Here is a 21,411-nt window from a genome sequence, read left to right as displayed (position 1 = left end):
TTGCTATTATGGCTTCGGTGCTACTACTCCAATTATAACAACATCTAGTGATTGATTTGCAAAAGTGGCTTCAGGTAACTGATTTTCTACTTAATATTAATCTCTTATGAATACGTTAGAGGTAGATGTTTAATCCATTTACTTCTAAATGTGTCAACATGATTTGTTACATCTCAAACTTGACAATAAAGATGTTGGCTTAAAGTTAAGTTGGCCAAACCGTTCAACGGGTTGAAACTAGACTCAATACTGAATTTACCATCAAAATGATTGAATGCTTCGATAGGTCAAGCATGCCAAATAACGTGATTTAATGATCTAAATTTATTAGCGTAAAAGATTATTTCTGGATTAATATATATCACACGTTGTTCTGTCAAACCAAAAATGACTTTTAGCCAGCCCTTAGGGTAGCCAATTACCTGATCCATCCATCTTGCCACGTCTTCATAACAGGTTAAACAGGCGAGTTGTTGATTCACTAGCACATACTTTGTTATATTGTTTTAATTGAAATAAGTAAGTTTAATCTATATCTATATCTATATAAACTTAATTCTAAACGGTTTTGAGCATCTGTACGTTCGGAAAAAATGAATCTTTTGAATATTCTGTCACAATGACCAGGAAAATTAAAACTTGCAAGTATTCATTTAGTCCCACTTGGGTTTTAATCGCACTTGATAGAGCATAGAGAGCGAGATTAGTTGGGAATGCAGTTTAGGAAAAGCTCAAATAGATGAGCAATAACATAAATTATCAAAGTTGGTGCGACTTATTGAACAAGAATTATTTAGTTCTCTTTTGCTTTTGTATCCTTCGTTGCCTGTATTTTGCTGAACTCCAACTGCACATATTTCTTTTTTGTGAATTATGCACTAATCTTTGATCTATAAAGACATAAAGACACAAGAAAAGACTTATTTAAGGTTTGCTCAAAAACTTCACTGCTAAACTGCTGATATAAAATGGTAAGGTTGATTATATAGGCTTTTTATCTTTTCTTATGCTATCCTCCATGTTTAGCATTATACAATTAAAGTCATCATGAAGCAGCAAAAGCTTACAAATTTAGTTTTTTATTTCTTTCTAATAATTATGCTTAGAGGCATATGTCGAACTGATGTCTTTTAAACTTATACTTTATCAACAAGTGAAACGCACATGTAAACGTCGTAAGTAGCCGAAAATAGGCCAATATTTCCGAATATATACAATCATCTGATCGGAATTGTAAACTTTCTAGAATGCAGTGCCTGACTTGTCTAAAGCACACGAATCTTATGGTGATTAAACTTATGTAGATGTCTTAAGGTATTAATACCTTTTAATTCTTTTTTTGCTATATTCATTTCTATTTATGCATGTTTGTAACAATTACCATCATCAATTTGTTTTGTGGTTAACATTTTTGACTTATATGTTTCGTGATCAACATTTCGACTCTTTTTATTAGATCATATATTTAATTTTGGCAGATTTTGTCGGCAATTCATTGCCGATCATATAAAAGAAAAGCAGCTCAACCATTTCACTAAACATGTTGTCAACTAAGAAGTCCTGCAACATTTGTGGATTTATATTTACAATTGTAATACTTATCTTTTTATGTTATTGAAAGTTATGAATATGGTGTCCTTAAAATGTGGTTTATTTTACTATTTCTATTCGCTTCGAATACTACTTGCACATTATAATATAACAACACTAATTACTATAATAAACCACAACTTAACTTCTATAATAAAAGTACTTTTTTAACGGTTGTCGAAAACACTGCTCTTGTACGTATACTTTATTCTCCTTATGGCAAGGATGTTGATGTTCTTTTTAACAAGTTGGGGTAAACATCATTTGTGAATTGCTGGGGAGCAAGACCTACCGGAAGAACCTTATGAGATTATTGGTAGGAAACTGATATTTAAAGTCAATCTATTAGGCTTTAAAGAGAAATACAAACTGACACATTTATACACTTATACAGTTTATTAATTGTTTCAAGTTGGATATATACTACTACATAATTGTACACAAACTCTTTAAAATATCATTTGGGGAGGTTGAGGATTCATAACCTGTTGATGTTTACCAAGATTCAACGTTGTCTCATTTGATTTCTTCTATTAAGGTATATATATCAAATTGACAACCAAACACTTTGGGATAGTATATACCATTTCAATTGTATCATATTGTTACAGTTGATAAAAAGATGTGGTACCTAATTTATTTTTTAATGGGCACTGTGGGTTATCTAAAAGATACTCCCTATCTCTTTTACTCACTTTCACAATTGCACATATGACATATAAATTAATAGTGGTCAATTTCACAAATTTTGATGCATAATTTGTTCTATACATATAAATAACCACTCAGCTTATAAGCAACAATTATTACACAGCTACTTTAAGTTGCTCATTTGGAAGTGCATTGCATCTAAGATATGCGTAGGAGTAATCACAAAGTTTTGTACACATGGTTGCGGTACTGGAGACATGTTTCTGTCTCCTTAATGAACAACTTAAATTGGCCGTGTAATAATTGTCATCTTTGTAAGTTTTCTTTGAATATATAAAGGTGGCATTTTGACTCAATTACTTGTGAGAATGAGTTGCTCAAGTTATGTTTGATTTATAACGGGTGGAATGGTTAAAATTTGTTGCTAAAAAAGAACGTGTCAAAGTACGTCGAACTGTATCATGCAGCTAATCCGTAGCCATAATAACGTATAATAACATTTTCGAATACTATTTTTTAGAACTGTCGTGCAACGCACGGGCTCTTAAATCTAGTTAGTAATACAACTGAAACAAAATCAAGAATTCTGAAGTCATCACATGTGCTGACTTCCGATATTCAGTACTCCCTATTTCACAAAAAGAAAAAGACCAAGTTATGAGGATATATTAGTAATATGACATGAGCTTGAAAACCCGTTTTCCATGCAGTAAGGGGTATATTGCTGTTGGATAATAGCGTTTTGATCTTGCCATAACGTAATTAATCACTTTTCAATCTTTGATTGCCAAACACTAAAATTAAATAATTTACGTTTTCCAATCGCAATAATTAAATAATCACCTCCAAAACGCAACCCCAAACACCCTCTAAATAGAGCAATTGCAGTTAAATGGAAATAACAATAACAAATATAACAAATACAGATAAAAGCGGCATTTTAAAACGGTCACAAAGAAGACCAAAGAGTTCGGTTTTGACTCATTCTTTGGACTCATGGCATCTCTAAGAAAATATTCGTTCAATTTTTCTATACAAAGCTCTCGGAGCCTGCCAAACCACATTATAATACATACGACCTTCTCCTTAATATATAAGGTAAACTACATGTTTACATCATTATACAGTTTATCTTCGTATACACGTCCTTTTATTTTAAGCCCCAAATTTTGTTTTTATGGTATTCAAGTTAGCCATTACATAGGATTATAGTTGCTTATCAAATTTCTCGTCTACAAATATCATATAAGCTCCTAATCATTGAGTTTTAGTCATCATCAGAAACTACTCCATAATAATCAAACTTCTTCTATGGACTTCTGTGATGCCCCGTACAAAACCATCGTATACGAATCATCAATAACAGGATCATTACAAGGTTAAGTAATATATGCTGTAATTAAAGAAGTTTCATTCACGATAAAAAGGTGATGTCATAACCGACATCAAATGTTTTACATTTCAAAAGCATGCTTCACTAAGTAGAAGCAAATAATAAGTGTATGTGACCACAATGGTCGTTACAAGTCATAGTTCAAAAGTACGAATGTTTGAATGCAAAATAAAGTAGTTCATGCGATGACAACTCTAAGCAGCGGGTGTCTACAGCACGACTAGTACACAGCGGAAGCTAACCTCAAGCACCTGAGAAAAACATGCTTAAAAACGTCAACACAAAGGTTGGTGAGCTATAGTTTAAGTATAACAGTATGTATGGTAGGCCACGAGATTTCAGTGCTACAAAGAGCGTTTCAAAACAGTATGATAAAGTATATGTTAACCGTGGGCACTTGGTAACTAACTTAACGTTTATACCCCCTGAAAGTACACTTGGCAAGTGCGTATGTTTACAAAGTATTAAACACTCGTTAAATGCTAGTGCTACTAGCCCGAGTGGGGATGTCAAACCCTATGGATCCATATCTAAGATTCGCGTTCACCGGTTCAAAAACCAATGACTAAACGTTACCGAGCTAAAGGGAATATTTCTGCCGTTATATAACCCACACATATATAAGTTTAAGTACTCGTGCCTAGTATGTAAAACATAAAATCCGCATGTATTCTCAGTTCCCAAAATAAGTTAAAGTAAAAAGGGAATGCTATAACTCACAATGATAATGTAGTCGTAAAGTCGGTCCGGTAAAGGTGTGCAAGTAAACGGTCCGAAAGTCCTCAACCTAAGTCAAATAGTACTAAGTCAGTAAATCGTCTTAATAGGTTTAAAAGTATGTAATTAAGGTCTTAAGGGTCATCATCAATCAAAAGGCGTAAAGTTTGTTTCGTTTATGAAAGTAGTTTTCAACAAAGTCTGACTTCAGTCAGTCACCACAGCCTCTACCCTTACTGAATTAAGGTGAGACCAGTGGCCATGGCTCCGTCTATGAGTCCCTTAAGTGTGGTAAAATTTACAGAAGCAAACGCGTCTTGGTTTGACCGTGATGACGGTCTAAGTGCGAGTAGGTCAGAAATTTCTGCACAACGTTAAAGGACATAGTAACGATCGGAGGGCCATAAATCCTAAACCGTAACTCGGATTAAGACGAGTCCTATATGAAAAGTTATCTAATCGAAAATATCTATCTAAAAATCAAGGTTAGAACAGCCCAGGTCTACTGGTCTGTTATAGAATCACCAGACCAGTAGCTTTTGGACAGAACAGTGAGTTTAAAAGGGTTTCGGTGGTCTTGGTGCTTGATGTTCATCATGGTTCTCATCCTTGATGCATATAGCTTCAAGTGTACAACTCATTGATGTATTTACATCATCTTAACCAAGTATTGACCATCATAACCCATGTGCAAGTCTAAGACATGAAGCACAACTCACTTAAGAGTTGTATGAAGTTTGATGAACCAAAGTTGCATCAAGGTCTTAGATCTAACACATACATGGACTTTAAAGCTAATAACAAGTTACAAACTTGAAAGTAAAGTAACTAATCAAGATCATAAGTAGTAGAACACAGTTCTTAGTTTGAACTTGAAGATCCAAGACTCAAAAGTCTAGATCCAAAGTTATATTTAAAGAAAACTTATTTGTGTGTTCTTGAACTTTCAAAGTTAACTTAATTTGTTCAAGAGATATGAGATCAAGACTAACTTGTAGTACTTGACCATATAAACTAACTACATGAAATTAAAGTGCATAAATTGAAGAAGTAAACTTAAATAAACAAGAAAAGGTTCATGGTTGTTCATACTTTAAAGATTCAAACCAAAGTTTGATCTTTTAGAAAGTAAACTTTAAAGTTTACTTCATGAGCTTCAAGTATGTCTTTAATCAACACATGGAACTTGTAACTTTTGAAACAATTGAAGTAGAATCATAAACTAGTGAGTTTATGTTCTTGTGTTCTTGAAAATACAAGATAATAGAAGAATCAAAACTAGAAAGTTTGATCTTGTAACTAGTAAAGAATAACTAACAATTACATGTAACAAACTAACACAAGTAATCAAACCACAAATAACAAAAGATGATGATGATTAAGGGTGTATGGTATTCGGTTTTGTTTAAGAAAAAGGAGAGAAGAATGCTTCAAGTTACTTACAAAAGTTAGAGAGAAAGGAGAGAAAATTGGAAACTAGTAAGTGTGTGTTTTGAATGAGAGATTACAAAATGAAGAAGTGAATGAAAAGTGAAACAAAACTCCCTATATGCTTGAGGGAAAACCGACAGTTTGCTTGGGGGGAGGGAGGATGGCTTTGTTCTTTGGTCACTTGCAAGTAAAGCTTCAAAAGTGTGGTTAAAATGGGTGATTACATGGGGATTACATGCAACTAGATTCCTAGTCTTTCAAACTAACTAGTTAAACATGAAACTAATACTTACAAGTCTAAGTGGACTAGTTAATCCATTTAAATGGGTAGGGTGGACTTGTAAGCCCAAAGTCATAAGTCTATTAACTTAAAACAAGCCCAAGTTCCAATAATAACAAGTTAAGCCCAACAAAGCCCAAGTAACTAACTAATAACCATAGTTAATTAAAATGATTAATAAAACTTAATCATGAATGCAAATAATACTTGAAAATATTATTCGTGAAGTTTCGTGTGTCACAAAGACGTTTCGGGCACTTAAAAGTCAAGTACGGGCAATCATGGCAACATGTAAACGTAATTACATACATTCGTTTAATCACACATATTGATAATAATAATTATTAATAAATAAATGTTGGAAAATCCAGGGTCGTTACATTACCCACCTGTTAAAGAAAATTTCGTCCCGAAATTTAAGCTGAGGTAGATGGAGGAGTTAGGAAAAGGTGAGGATACTTCCGCATCATTTGATCCTCTCGCTCCCAAGTAAACTCAGGTCCTCGTTTGGCATTCCATCGTACTCGGACGATCAGAATCTTGTTGTGTTTCAAAGTTTTGATCTCACGATCCATAATTTCAACAGGTTCTTCCACAAAGTGGAGTTTGTCGTCAATAGTAAGTTCTTCCAATGGTATGATAAGTTCAGGTGCAGCAAGACACTTCTTCAAGTTTGACACATAGAAGGTAGGATGAACTGAGCTCAATTGCACTGGTAGATCCAAACGGTATGCAACGGGTCCAACACGTTCCAAGATTTCAAAAGGACCAATGTATCGTGGGTTCAACTTTCCACGTTTTCCAAAACGGATCACACCTTTCCAAGGTGCAACCTTCAATATTACACGATCACCCACGTTGAATTCAAAGTCCTTACGTTTAAGATCGGCATAACTCTTTTGACGATCGCGGGCAGTTTTAAGTCTAGCTTGGATCTGAACAATCTTCTCCGTCGTTTCGTGGACTACCTCGGGTCCGGTGATTTGCTTTTCGCCTACTTCAGGCCAACAAATAGGAGATCGGCACTTACATCCATACAATGCTTCAAAAGGTGCAGCATTAATGCTAGAGTGATAACTGTTGTTGTACGAGAATTCGGCGAGTGGCAAATGCCTTTCCCAGGCCTTTCCAAAATCAATGACACATGCACGCAGCATGTCCTTCAAGGTCTAAATCGTTCGTTCACTTTGCCCGTCAGTCTGAGGATGATAAGCAGTACTCATGTCAAGACGAGTTCCCATGGCTTCTTGCAAAGAACGCCAAAATCTAGAGGCAAAACGGGGATCGCGATCGGAGATGATCGATAAAGGTACACCATGACGAGATACAACCTCTTTGATGTATAACTGAGCAAGTCTCTCCATTGTATCAGTTTCCTTCATCGCTAGAAAGTGTGCAGATTTGGTAAGGCGGTCAACAATAACCCAAATAGTATCGTATCCGCCCACCGTCTTTGGTAGCTTGGTGATGAAATCCATTGTTATCCGTTCCCACTTCCATTGTGGGATTTCTGGTTGTTGAAGTAAACCAGAAGGTCTCTGATGCTCGGCTTTAACCTTCGAGCAAGTCAAACACTTACCAACATAAGTCGCAATGTCCTTCTTAAGATTCGGCCACCAATACTGTTCTTTAAGGTCGTGGTACATTTTGCCTGCTCCAGGGTGAATCGAATATCTCGATTTGTGTGCTTCATCAAGTATCAGGTTTCGTAGATCTCCATAATAAGGTACCCAAATTCTTCCGGCATAACATCGGAGTCCAGACTCCCTAACCTCGAATCGAGAGACAAGTATGTTCAAATGTTCATGAGATATATTCTCCTCCTTGAGAGCCTTAACTTGGACTACTTTGATCTGGCTGTTGAGGTTCGAATGGATGGTGATGTTCAGAGCCCTAACACGAAGAGGTGCCGTCCTCTCCTTTCGGCTTAAAGCGTCAGCTACAACATTGGCCTTGCCAGGGTGATAACGGAGTTCACAATCGTAGTCGTTGAGCATCTCGATCCATCGACGTTGTCTCATATTCAGTTGCTTCTGATCAAAGATGTGCTGGAGACTCTTGTGATCGGTGAAGATAGTGCTCTTAGTTCCATACAAATAGTGTCTCCACAATTTAAGCGCAAAGACAACGGCTCCAAGTTCAAGATCATGTGTAGTGTAGTTCCGCTCGTGAATCTTCAATTGTCGGGAGGCATAGGCAATAACATTTGATCGTTGCATCAGTACACAACCAAAACCACTCTTCGATGCATCACAATAAACAACAAAGTCGTCACTGCCTTCAGGAAGTGATAGGATAGGTGCGGTGGTCAACTTCTTCTTCAAAGTTTGGAATGCTGATTCGTGTGCGGGTTCCCAAATGAACTTCTTGCCCTTGTGAGTCAGTGCGGTCAAAGGACGAGCAATCAGAGAAAATCCTTCGATGAATCTTCGATAGTAACCGGCGAGACCTAGGAATTGGCGAATATGCGTCGGAGTAGTGGGGGTCTCCCACTTGCTGATGGCTTCAATCTTGGCGGGATCAACTTTGATACCCTGGTCGCTTACAACATGACCCAAAAATTGTACTTCCTTCAACCAAAATTCACACTTGGAGAATTTGGCGTAAAGTTGCTCTTGTCTTAAGAGTTCAAGCACTAATCGGAGGTGTTGCTCATGTTCTTCTTCGCTCTTAGAGTAGATGAGGATATCATCTATGAAGACGATAACAAATTTGTCTAAGTACGGCTTACAGACACGATTCATAAGGTCCATAAATACGGCAGGTGCGTTGGTTAGCCCGAACGGCATCACGAGAAACTCATAATGACCATAACGGGTTCTGAATACAGTTTTCATCACGTCACTTTCCTTCACCCTCAGCTGGTGATATCCGGATCGCAAATCGATCTTTGAATAAACGCTCGATCCTTGTAGTTGATCAAAAAGATCGTCAATTCGTGGAAGAGGATACCGATTCTTGATTGTCAATTTGTTGAGTTCACGGTAGTCGATACACATACGGAAGGATCCATCCTTCTTCTTCACAAACAACACAGGTGCGCCCCAAGGCGAGAAGCTTGGTTGAATAAATCCTCGGTCTAACAGCTCTTGTAGTTGACTCTGTAATTCTTGCATCTCGGAAGGTGCGAGTCTATAAGGTGCGCGAGCTACAGGTGCAGCTCCTGGCACTAAGTCAATCTGAAACTCTACTGCTCTCTGCGGCAGTAATCCAGGTAATTCCTCTGGGAAGACATTGGAAAATTCGTTCACAATTCGAACGTCATTCACGCTCTTCACCTCAGTTTCTACCGCTTTCACATGTGCTAGGACAGCAAAACGTCCCTTCTTCATAATCTTTTGCGCTTTCACGCAACTAATGAGGTTCAACTTCGAGGTACATCTCTCTCCGTAGATGATCAGTGGTTCGCCATCTCCTTGTGGTATGCGAAGTGCTTTATCTCCACAGATAATATCGGCCCTTATCTTGCTCAACCAATCCATGCCGACGATCACGTCAAAACTTCCCAGTTTGATTGGTATCAAATCAATTTCAAAATCTGCACCAGCTATGTTGATAATAGCTCCACGACTAATATGGTCAACCTTTTCAAGTTTTCCATTGGCGACCTCGACAAGCATACTCTTTATTAACGGGACTAATGACCAATTAATCTTATCGCAAAAATGTCTACATACATAACTTCTATCCGCACCAGTATCAAACAAGACAGAAGCTAAAAGATTGTTGATTGTGAATATACCTGTCACCAAGTCGGGGTTATCGCGTGCATCCCTTGCATTAACATTGAAGGCTCTACCTCGGGGTGGTCTACCATCTTTTCGCTTATTGGGGCATGCATTTCTGAAATGGCCCTTCTGCCCGCATTCGTAGCACTTCTTCGGCCCATTGGTGTTTGGCTTCCCATTCAAAGTAGTGACCTTGCAGTCCTTCCCGATGTGCCCAGCCCGTTGGCACTTCTCGCAGACAACATTGCAATACCCAGTGTGGTGCTTGTAACATCGCTTGCATTGAGGTAAGGTTCCTTTGTAGTTCGGGTTGGTGTTGGTGTTGTTGTTGGGATTAGGGTTTCCACCGTTGTTGTGCCTCTTGGCGGGGGTTTGATCGTAGTTTCTCCCCCTGTTGTTGTTGTTGTTGTTGTTGTGGTTGTTGTGGTTGTTGTCCCATTTCCTCTTTTCACTACTACCAGCCTCAAACTTAGCCTTCTCCGGCTCATCAATAAGAATCTGATTCATGAGAGTATGCGCCATGCGCATTGCTTCGGGAACATTCGGTGGTTTGGATGAGGTGACATTTCCCTTGATGGACTTAGGAAGTCCCGAGAAGTATTTCTCCATGCGCTTAAATTCGGGGGTGACCATGGTCGGACACATTAATTCTAACTCCAAAAACCTACGATTGTAACTGTTAAGATCGTTTCCCACGGCTTTCAACTGCATAAATTCGATCTCCATCTTCTGGATTTCGGTCCTTGGACAGTATTCCTCAATCATAGCACACTTAAACTCTTCCCAAGGCGTAGCATACGCCTCATCAATCCCTTTTGCTTGAGCTAACATGTTCCACCACGTTAGCGCACCGTCAGATAGCGTGCAAGATGCAAACTTGGTCTTATTGTCCTCCGAACAGTTGCTAACTCGGAATACTGATTCAAGTTTCTCAAACCATCTGGTGAGACCAACTGGTCCCTCGGTGCCGCTGAAGTTATGCGGTTTGCAGCTCTGGAATTCCTTGTAAGTACACCCATTTCAAACGGGTGGAATAACCGGTGGTGGTGGCGGTGGAGCTTCGAGATTTCTTTTTGCTAGGGCTGCAGCGACCCGTTCGTTGATCATATCCTCAATCTGGGCGGCGGTAGGTGTGGATCTTCCGTTAGCCATGGTATTCTAAACATAAATTTTGACTCAAGTCAAAATCCAGTATGCAAGTAGTAATAATACAGTATATAGTGACCAACATGGAATCAAAACATCACATGTTGTTAAATAATGCATCTAGGTATAAATACCACAGAATCATCGTACAGTAATGTAAATAGAACATCGTGCAAGAATTAAATAACGCAAAGTTCCATTCATTAATAATAATAAGTTTCATACATCTGAATAAGTTCGTACAATACATATGAAATACATGAAACTATATCTAGATTACATCATGAAATCTAAATAGAAGGTCCTACGGTGAAGGCGGGTGAACTGCTCCTCGAGCCAACTGCTCCTCGAGCTCAGTGACTCGAGCTCGGAGAGTCTCAATCTCCCTCATCAGTTCCTCGTTAGAGGGAGCTGGTGGGGCAGGCGGTGCAGGTGGGGCGGGTGGTGCGGGTGGTGCCAGTGGTGCTGATGTAGATGGTCCGGCTCCGGATGTAGACGGTACGTCCCTAGATGTAAGTGGTCCGTATCTAAATCTAGGTGGTACGGTTCCAGGAATAGTCAATACGTAACGGGGAACCTTACGTATCTGTGGGTCGGCAGGGTATGGCACAACTCGTTTACGAGCAGTAACCCTACGACGATGGCCAAATGCGTCAGTAAAAGCACGACCTCCATTCACCCCTGGAATGACGGTTCCGTCGAAACGGTACCGCTTCTTCGGCGGGGTGGAGGGTGCCTGAATAGGTCTATCAGCAGGATCCTCATCATCGCTGGAGTCGTCTGATGATGAAGAATCGGCGGATGATGAGTCATTTGAATCGTGTGGTGGTGACACTGGTGGCTGAGCTGGTAATCCGAAGCGTCCGAAGGCGGCCAACATCGGTCTGTGTCTGCCTGGCAGAATCACGACTAAACGTCCGTCGAGAGTGCGTCGGCAAGGCGTGCGCATGTGGTTACGAAATGGCCCTTCCCCGAACTCCGCGGGGATCTCAATACCACCAATGCGGGGCTGTGACCTCGAGGGTCCGGGAGCAGACACTGGGGCAGGTGCACTAGTACCAGCTCCGGAAGTGGAAGCGCCGGGATCACTAGTGGGTGTCGGGGCCGGTGTATTGGCAGTAGCAGCAGCAGGTGTAGCAGTAGGTAGGGCGACGGGGTCTGAGTCTGTACTGCCCGAAATGCCAGTAGGTGGAACATCCGACATCTGAACAAGGAAAAATAAATTTTCCATGTCAGTATGTCATAAAGCAAGCAAATAATAGGCCAACAGTTTAAATCATGTATAACGGTAACTAGCATGGCAATAACAGTAATTCGTATGAAAGTAGCATGCAATCAAAAGCAAGTAGCATCATGCAGTAGTGATATCATGTAGTAGCATACGGCATATGGCGGAAAAAGTAAGCAGTAGCATGCAGTAAATTCAGCGGAAACAAGTAAACTAGCAAGTTGTAGATTAGTCCTATTAGTGAATCCTACTCGGGTCGGTCTTAGACTCACTAATGCAACCTAATTCCCTACAACCAATGCTCTGATACAAAATGTGATGCCCCGTACAAAACCATCGTGTACGAATCATCAACAACAGGATCATTACAAGGTTAAGTACTATATGCTGTAATTAAAGAAGTTGCATTCACGATAAAAAGGTGATGTTATAACCGACATCAAATGTTTTACATTTCAAAAGCATGCTTCACTAAGTAGAAGCAAATAATAAGTGTATGTGACCACAATGGTCGTTACAAGTCATAGTTCAAAAGTACGAATGTTTGAATGCAAAATAAAGTAGTTCATGCGATGACAACTCTAAGCAGCGGGTGTCTACAGCACGACTAGTACACAGCAGAAGCTAACCTCAAGCACCTGAGAAAAACATGCTTAAAAACGTCAACACAAAGGTTGGTGAGCTATAGTTTAAGTATAACAGTATGTATGGTAGGCCACGAGATTTCAGTGCTACAAAGAGCGTTTCAAAACAGTATGATAAAGTATATGTTAACCGTGGGCACTTGGTAACTAACTTAACGTTTATACCCCCTGAAAGTACACTTGGCAAGTGCGTATGTTTACGAAGTATTAAACACTCGTTAAATGCTAGCGCTACTAGCCCGAGTGGGGATGTCAAACCCTATGGATCCATATCTAAGATTCGCGTTCACCGGTTCAAAAACCAATGACTAAACGTTACCGAGCTAAAGGGAATATTTCTGCCGTTATATAACCCACACATATATAAGTTTAAGTACTCGTGCCTAGTATGTAAAACATAAAATCCGCATGTATTCTCAGTTCCCAAAATAAGTTAAAGTAAAAAGGGAATGCTATAACTCACAATGATAAGGTAGTCGTAAAGTCGGTCCGGTAAAGGTGTGCAAGTAAACGGTCCGAAAGTCCTCAACCTAAGTCAAATAGTACTAAGTCAGTAAATCGTCTTAATAGGTTTAAAAGTATGTAATTAAGGTCTTAAGGGTCATCATCAATCAAAAGGCGTAAAGTAAGTTTTGTTTATGAAAGTAGTTTTCAACAAAGTCCAGTCACCACGGCCTCTACCCTTACTGAATTAAGGTGAGACCAGTGGCCATGGCTCCGTCTATGAGTCCCTTAAGTGTGGTAAAATTTACAGAAGCAAACTCGTCTTGGTTTGACCGTGGCGACGGTCTAAGTTCGAGTAGGTCAGAAATTTCTGCACAACGTTAAAGGACATAGTAACGATCGGAGGGCCATAAATCCTAAACCGTAACTCGGATTAAGACGAGTCCTATATGAAAAGTTATCTACTCGAAAATATCTATCTAAAAATCAAGGTTAGAACAGCCCAGGTCTACTGGTCTGTTACAGAATCACCAGACCAGTAGCTTTTGGACAGAACAGTGAGTTTAAAAGGGTTCCGGTGGTCTTGGTGCTTGATGTTCATCATGGTTCTCATCCTTGATGCATATAGCTTCAAGTATACAACTCATTGATGTATTTACATCATCTTAACCAAGTCTTGACCATCATAACCCATGTGCAAGTCTAAGACATGAAGCACAACTCACTTAAGAGTTGTATGAAGTTTGATGAACCAAAGTTGCATCAAGGTCTTAGATCTAACACATACATGGACTTTAAAGCTAATAACAAGTTACAAACTTGAAAGTAAACTAACTAATCAAGATCATAAGTAGTAGAACATAGTTCTTAGTTTGATCTTGAAGATCCAAGACTCAAAAGTCTAGATCCAAAGTTATATTTAAAGAAAACTTATTTGTGTGTTCTTGAACTTTCAAAGTTAACTTAATTTGTTCAAGAGATATGAGATCAAGACTAACTTGTAGTACTTGACCATATAAACTAACTACATGAAATTAAAGTGCATAAATTGAAGAAGTAAACTTAAATAAACAAGAAAAGGTTCATGGTTGTTCATATTTTAAAGATTCAAACCAAAGTTTAATCTTTTAGAAAGTAAACTTTAAAGTTTACTTCATGAGCTTCAAGTATGTCTTTAATCAACACATGGAACTTGTAACTTTTGAAACAATTGAAGTAGAATCATAAACTAGTGAGTTTATGTTCTTGTGTTCTTGAAAATACAAGATAATAGAAGAATCAAAACTAGAAAGTTTGATCTTGTAACTAGTAAAGAATAACTAACAATTACATGTAACAAACTAACACAAGTAATCAAACCACAAATAACAAAAGATGATGATGATTAAGGGTGTATGGTATTCGGTTTTTTTTAAGAAAAATGAGAGAAGAATGCTTCAAGTTACTTACAAAAGTTAGAGAGAAAGGAGAGAAAATTGGAAACTAGTAAGTGTGTGTTTTGAATGAGAGATTACAAAATGAAGAAGTGAATGAAAAGTGAAACAAAACTCCCCATATGCTTGAGGGAAAACTGACGGTTTGCTTGGGGGGGAGGGAGGATGGCTTTGTTCTTTGGTCACTTGCAAGTAAAGCTTCAAAAGTGTGGTTAAAATGGGTGATTACATGGGAATTACATGCAACTAGATTCCTAGTCTTTCAAACTAACTAGTTAAACATGAAACTAATACTTACAAGTCTAAGTGGACTAGTTAATCCATTTAAATGGGTAGGGTGGGCTTGTAAGCCCAAAGTCATAAGTCTATTAACTTAAAACAAGCCCAAGTTCCAATAATAACAAGTTAAGCCCAACAAAGCCCAAGTAACTAACTAATAACCATAGTTAATTAAAATGATTAATAAAACTTAATCATGAATGCAAATAATACTTGAAAATATTATTCGTGAAGTTTCGTGTGTCACAAAGACGTTTCGGGCACTTAAAAGTCAAGTACGGGCAATCATGGCAACATGTAAACGTAATTACATACATTCGTTTAATCACACGTATTAATAATAATAATTATTAATAAATAAACGTTGGAAAATCCATGGTCGTTACAACTTCCCTCTTAAATACTGTCATAAATTTTCAAAAATAGTAAATACTCACATTTGTATACAACTAGTTTTTTAACCCTCGGTTCGCAAAGGGGTTCGGTTTCCAATGTATTTCACTGCGTTTATTTTGCAAAATTATTTCGTGGCTAACAATGATGTCGTTGACGCGCAACTCGAGTCGAACGAAAAGGTATAACCCGTCAAAGATTTAGATGTTATCTTAAATTAACAATATATGTGTATTTCTGCGTTTCTCTATGGAGTTGTTGACTTTTTAAAATTTAACGCAATTAACTCGTTAGCTTATGTTAACACTCCGTATGATTTAAGAATAGAATATTTACCGAGTAATATCAAAAAAATTACTAGATATTTTTTTTAAAAAAAATAATAAGACCCATATGTACATGTTGTTAATATATAGATGAAAATAGTTACGGAGCCCGTGAGGAAAAAAATCAACGTGTATGAAAGGTGGACTCAAATATTTATTGTTTTTTAAAAAGTGCCCGTTTTGCGTATAGTTAGTGACATTGTGTTCGTAAAGTTTTTTCGAGCTTAACGATGTTGTCGGAAAAATTTAACTCGTTGCGGACGAGAAGATATGCCCCGTTGAATATTTGAGTGGAGTTTATTTAAGATTTTTTTTGAAAATGATGATTTGACACTTTACCCCGTTTTTGAGGGGTCGATTTTAATTTTTGAACAAAGTGTGGGGGCTTTTTTTGAGAAAAAAAAGTAAAAGGACGAAAATGCCCTCAGCACAATTCATAATTTTTGTCTAATAAATAATAATGGTAATATGCTAAATTGCTAACTAGTCTTTGTGACCAACTCAAGTTATAAATCCAATTTTATGCAAAAGATATATACATTTAGTTGAGAATGAACTTTTTGTTAACTTAATAAAAACATTAAAAAAAAAATTGTGTAAACATATTCGTTTACAAAATACCAAAGAACAAGAAAGATAACGGGACACAAAGTATAATTTGCAAAAATATTTTGATCTTTCATAATAATCAAAATATGAGAGGTCTACAATGTCACTTATTCTAGTAACTATTAAGAGTTTTCGTAACAGATATTGATAAACATACTCCCACGGCCCACCTACTATTACCCCTGTGCACACATATCACATCCATGCACCCATCTCAAATCACTTACATTTTTTATTTATTTTAAATTTAAAGTAATTTAAGTATTATTTGTGACTATAAAAATGTAATAATGTTCTCAACTCAAGTACATAAATTTAGTGGTAGTACATGTTTAAAAGTTAACATGTTTGATATTTAACAATTTTTTTTTTTAAATCATGTGCTTTTTAGTATCTTACTATTTTAACCTAGAAACTAGATATTTTTATTTAGAAAATTAGTGTGATGAGATTATTGGTTATTTATATAGTAATTTCTAATTGTTTGTTTTATTTATGTGAGTATTAATTATGTTAGCACGGAGTAGTAAGGCCACTCCCTATCGTAACTAAACTATTCATCCTTTTAACCTTTCACATCAGCGCCACATCAACACCAATATCCTATAACTAACTCATAACTAAACACTCCATATCATGGCTAAAACAATATTCCTCTTAATATACAATGTACAAGCAATAAAGCATCAAGTCCAACAATAAAAAGCACTGGGACCCGCAATTCCTATAACTCTTCCGTTAAATCTATAGTGAAAGCGGGTAACTAACGCGGGTAACTAAGTGGTGCCTATGGTTAGTTACGGGTAATGGGCGGGTAACTAACCATAGCATGGTCTAAGAGTTTCATTATTATACCTTATATCTAAAAGGCAAAGCCCAAGTGAATAGTACCCCAAAAGTTCCACAAACTACCCCACACTTTTACTTACTTACATTTTAACCTCAAAATATCTAAAAGGCAAAGCCCAAGTGAATAGTACCCCAAAAGTTCCACAAACTACCCCACACTTTTACTTACTTACATTTTAACCTCAAAAAAACATTGGTAACCCACACGTTCCACAAACCAGCCCCACTCTTTTACTTAATTACATTTTAACCCCAAAAAAAACTATAAAAGCTAACTTTATGATTTTTACAAACTTATCACAAAAGTTTCACAATATATGTACATCTCCGCGTTTTATACCTTGTATCTAAAAGGCAAAGCCCAAGTGAATAGTAACCCAAAAGTTTCACAAACCACCCCCACACTTTTACTTACTTACATTTTAACCTCAAAAAAACATTAGTAACCCAAACGTTTCACAAACCACCCCCACTCTTTTACTTAATTACATTTTAACCCCAAAAAAAATTATAAAAGCTAACTTTATGGTTTTTACAAACTTATCACAAACTTTTAACATTTTATACTTTAACCATTAAACTTCTCATTCGTTATAAATCGACTACATACTTTATATACTACCTAATAGACAAAAAAAATTAATAGTCGCCAGTGATGCTTTCGTTCTTTCACCTTTTTCCCCCTTTTCCACCTTTTTTTTTTAAAAGCCCTCATAGTTTGTTCAAATATTAAAATCGATCCTCAAACAGGGAGTAAAGTGTCAAATACTCATTTTCATAAAAAAATTTAAAAAAACTACACCCAAATATTCAACGGGCCATATCTTCTCGCTCGCACCGAGTTAAATTTTTCTGAAACCATCGTTAAACTCGAAACAATTTTAGGAGCACACTGTCACTAACTATACGCAAATCAGACGCTTTTTAAAAAATGCTAAATATTTGAGGTACTTTTCATACACGTCGATTTTGCGTTAAATTTTTAAAAGTCGACAATTCCATAGTGAAACGCGGAGATGTACATATATTGTTAATTTAAAATAACATTTAAATCTTTCACGGATTATACCTTTTAGTTCGACTCGAGTTGCGCTTCAACGATATCATCGTTAGCCACAAAATAATTTTACAAACTAAACGCAATATAATACATTGAAAACCGAACCCCGGCGCGAAGCGAGAGTTCGAACACTAGTTACAATTAAAAAGAAAAGAAAAAAAAAATAAACTGACTGTAGGATTGGTGAGACCCATGTGGGACCCATTCACACACAAATAAAAAAGAACAATTAAGTTTCGTACAGTAATATGTATGTATTCTGCCGATGAATTTAGTTTAGTTGCCAAAACCCTAACCCTAACTCTCCGGTTATCATCGGAACTATGGTGATGAAACTATTCGATGACAGCGGCTCTGATTCAGACGGCGGTTCCGGCGACATATCGAAGATCCAAATTAACGATGGATTTGCTCGCCGTTATGAACACAATAAGAAACGCGAAGATTTACAGCGGTTTGAGGAGCTTAAAAAGAAAGGCCTAATTGATTCAGATGATGATGAATCATCTGAAGATGATGAAGATATTGTTAATTTTTCAAGTAAGCATGATTTGAAGTTTTTTGATGCTTTAATTAAAGTAAGAAATCAGGATCCTTCACTTAAGAATACTGGTGCTAAGTTATTTGATTCTGATAATGATGATGATTATGATAATGAGGCTAGTGATGAGATTAGTGTTGTTAAGGAGAAGAAAAAGAATCCTATGTATTTGAAAGATGTGACTGCAAAACATTTACTTGAAGAAGGACCTGAGTTTGAAGATGAAAATGATAGTAATACGAATAATAATAAGAAAAGCTACATTGAGGAACAGGAGGCATTAAGGAAGGAGTTTTTGGATGCTGTTGGTGATGAAGAAGTTGAAGGGGATATTATAAAAGTGAAGGAGGGTAACAACAAGGGTGATGATGACGACGATGAAGATGACAGTGATTATGTAAAGAAGTTGGATGAGTATTTTAAGGAGGATGACAAGTTGGATGAAAAAGAAAAGTTTTTAAAGGAATATTTTAGGAAAAAGATGTGGTTGGAGAAAGATAAAAGTAATCGTAAAGTATTGGATGTTGATGATGGAATAGATTTTTCAGAGGATGAAGAGGAGTTAGATAAGCAAGAGGATTTTGAGAGAAGTTATAATTTTAGGCATGAGGAAAATGCAGGCGACAACAGAGTAATGGGGTATTCAAGAACAGTTAATGATTCAGTGAGGAAGAAGGATAATGCTAGGAGCATACATAGGAAGAATAAAGAGGAGAGAATGGCACGGGCTGAGATTGAGCGGAAAGAAGAGTTGAAGCGTTTGAAAAACTTGAAGAAGAAAGAGATTAATGAGAAAATTAGGAAGTTTAGGGAAACCGCGGGGATTGGGGAAGATGTGGATTGTGTGTTGGATGAACGTGATATTGAGGAGGACTTTGATCCGGAAGAGTACGATAGAAAGATGAAGAAGGCGTTTGATGATAAGTTTTATGAAGCAGAAGATGTTGACCCTGAGTTTGGTAGTGAAGGTGAAGATTGTGAATTGAAAAAACCTAATTTTGATGAGGAAGATGATATGCTTGGTTTGCCTAAGGGTTGGGAGGATGAATTTGGTTCTGATGATGGGTTTTTAGGTACTAGAAAAAGATTTTTGAAAAGCAAGGTTAATAATAATGGTGGACATGAAGAACAAACACAAGACAAAGAAGAAACAGTAGTATTACAACAAGGCAAAAAGAGGAAACGAAAAAGTTCCGAATTTGAAAAGGAAGTTGTTGAAAAAGAGTTAGAGGAGTACTATAAGTTGGACTATGAAGGTAGTATTGGGGATTTGAAGACTAGATTCAAGTACAGGCCTGTTAACAAAAATAATTATGGATTGAAAGCGAAGGAGATATTGGTAGTGGATGATAAGGAATTGAATCAGTTAGTTCCTTTGAAGAAATTAGCGACTTACAGAGAAGATGAGTTTGTTGTTCCTCGTAAGAAGATAAAAGAACAAAAACAGAGGATTAAGTCTCTTCTTAAAGGAGAGTCTTCAAATGGACCCAACAATGGCAGCAAGAGAGTAAAACATGATGTTGATGAGGCAGAAAATGAAAAGTCACAATTGGATGCACAAAGTGAAGATCCGAAACCCTTATCCAGGAAACAACGAAGAAAGAATCGGTTAAATGAATTGAAGCTGTCAACTTCAAGGCTTATTGCATATCAGAAACTTCAGCCGAAATCCAAAAACAAGAAGAAAAACAAATCTTAGTGGAGATTTTCAGACAAATTCAGAAGAGAAGGTACCTTTGAATGAAATTAACTTTATGGTTCATGTTTTCTTGTTAATTGTTTATTGGGGTGAAGTTAGAGGCATGATGTATTGGTGCAAATAGTATCTGTGCATGTTATATGTTTATAATTAGTAGTTTCAGACTTTCAGTCCTGATTAATATTCTAGCTGATGAAGTTAATTGCAGTATCTGTTTACTTTTATTCATTTGTTTATCGTCTAATTTGATATGCATCTCAAAGGTTCCTTGTATGTCACTTGCCCCTAACTCCTGTGTATTTTTCGGCCTTTCCCTACGAACCCTTAAGAGAATAATACGGAGTACTTTGCTACAAGTAGAGGTTGCAAAATGGGCTGGTCTGGCAGGTTAAGGTATCTAGTCGAGATGGTTTGGGTCAACCGATTAACATTGAACACTTATTTATTTTTTCTAATAAAAACTAATGAATGCCTAATGTGCTAAATATTATGAATTAGATTATAATCTATTCTCTATAATAAATCAATAAATCCGGTCTTGCCTCTCGGTGCATCTAAATCTAAATATCTTGAATTTCAGCGTGCAATCAAATCAGGACTGACTTTTATGCTCAAAATATCTTGAACACTTATTTATTATTTATGTGTGGGGCCGGGTTGAATTGGTTGTACATTGATTCTGTTGTCTAAAGTTTAACTGCACTGTGCCGTACTGCAATTTGAACTTAATAAGTATTTCTGTAACTTGTGTTTCAGCTCATATCTGAGAGGGCCAACTTGAGACTTTTTGGGAGCAATGGGATGGCATTGAAGATTAATTTAAAAGGTTTTTTCGTACTAAGGCATGTTCATCGCTATCAAGTCCAACCAATTCTGGAAATCATTTTTGGGATAATTTATTTACTAGATGAGGTTTCGTTATTATTAGCTCTGACTCATGCTACTTTTTAATTTTCACTTGCTGTGGGCT

General features: G+C 37.1%; 1 protein-coding gene across 1 annotated transcript; it reads left to right on the top strand.

Moving 5' to 3' along the window:
- Positions 1-18,495: 18,495 nt before the first annotated feature.
- On the top strand, positions 18,496-21,411 carry LOC139857072 (uncharacterized). Its single transcript, XM_071845787.1, has 2 exons — positions 18,496-20,472; positions 21,198-21,411. Exon 1 carries the CDS (start codon positions 18,525-18,527, stop codon positions 20,439-20,441), a length of 1,917 nt encoding a protein of 638 aa, XP_071701888.1. The 5' UTR covers positions 18,496-18,524; the 3' UTR covers positions 20,442-20,472; positions 21,198-21,411.

Source organism: Rutidosis leptorrhynchoides, chromosome 7, assembly GCF_046630445.1.
Source record: "Rutidosis leptorrhynchoides isolate AG116_Rl617_1_P2 chromosome 7, CSIRO_AGI_Rlap_v1, whole genome shotgun sequence".
Lineage (NCBI taxonomy): Eukaryota > Viridiplantae > Streptophyta > Magnoliopsida > Asterales > Asteraceae > Rutidosis > Rutidosis leptorrhynchoides.
Note: the sequence above shows the minus strand (reverse complement) of the source record. Positions and strands in the feature narration are given on the sequence as shown.

Coding starts and splice junctions, on each gene's coding strand:
- LOC139857072 (XM_071845787.1), top strand. CDS start 18,525: ATGGTGATGAAACTATTCGATGACAGCGGCTCTGATTCAGACGGCGGT.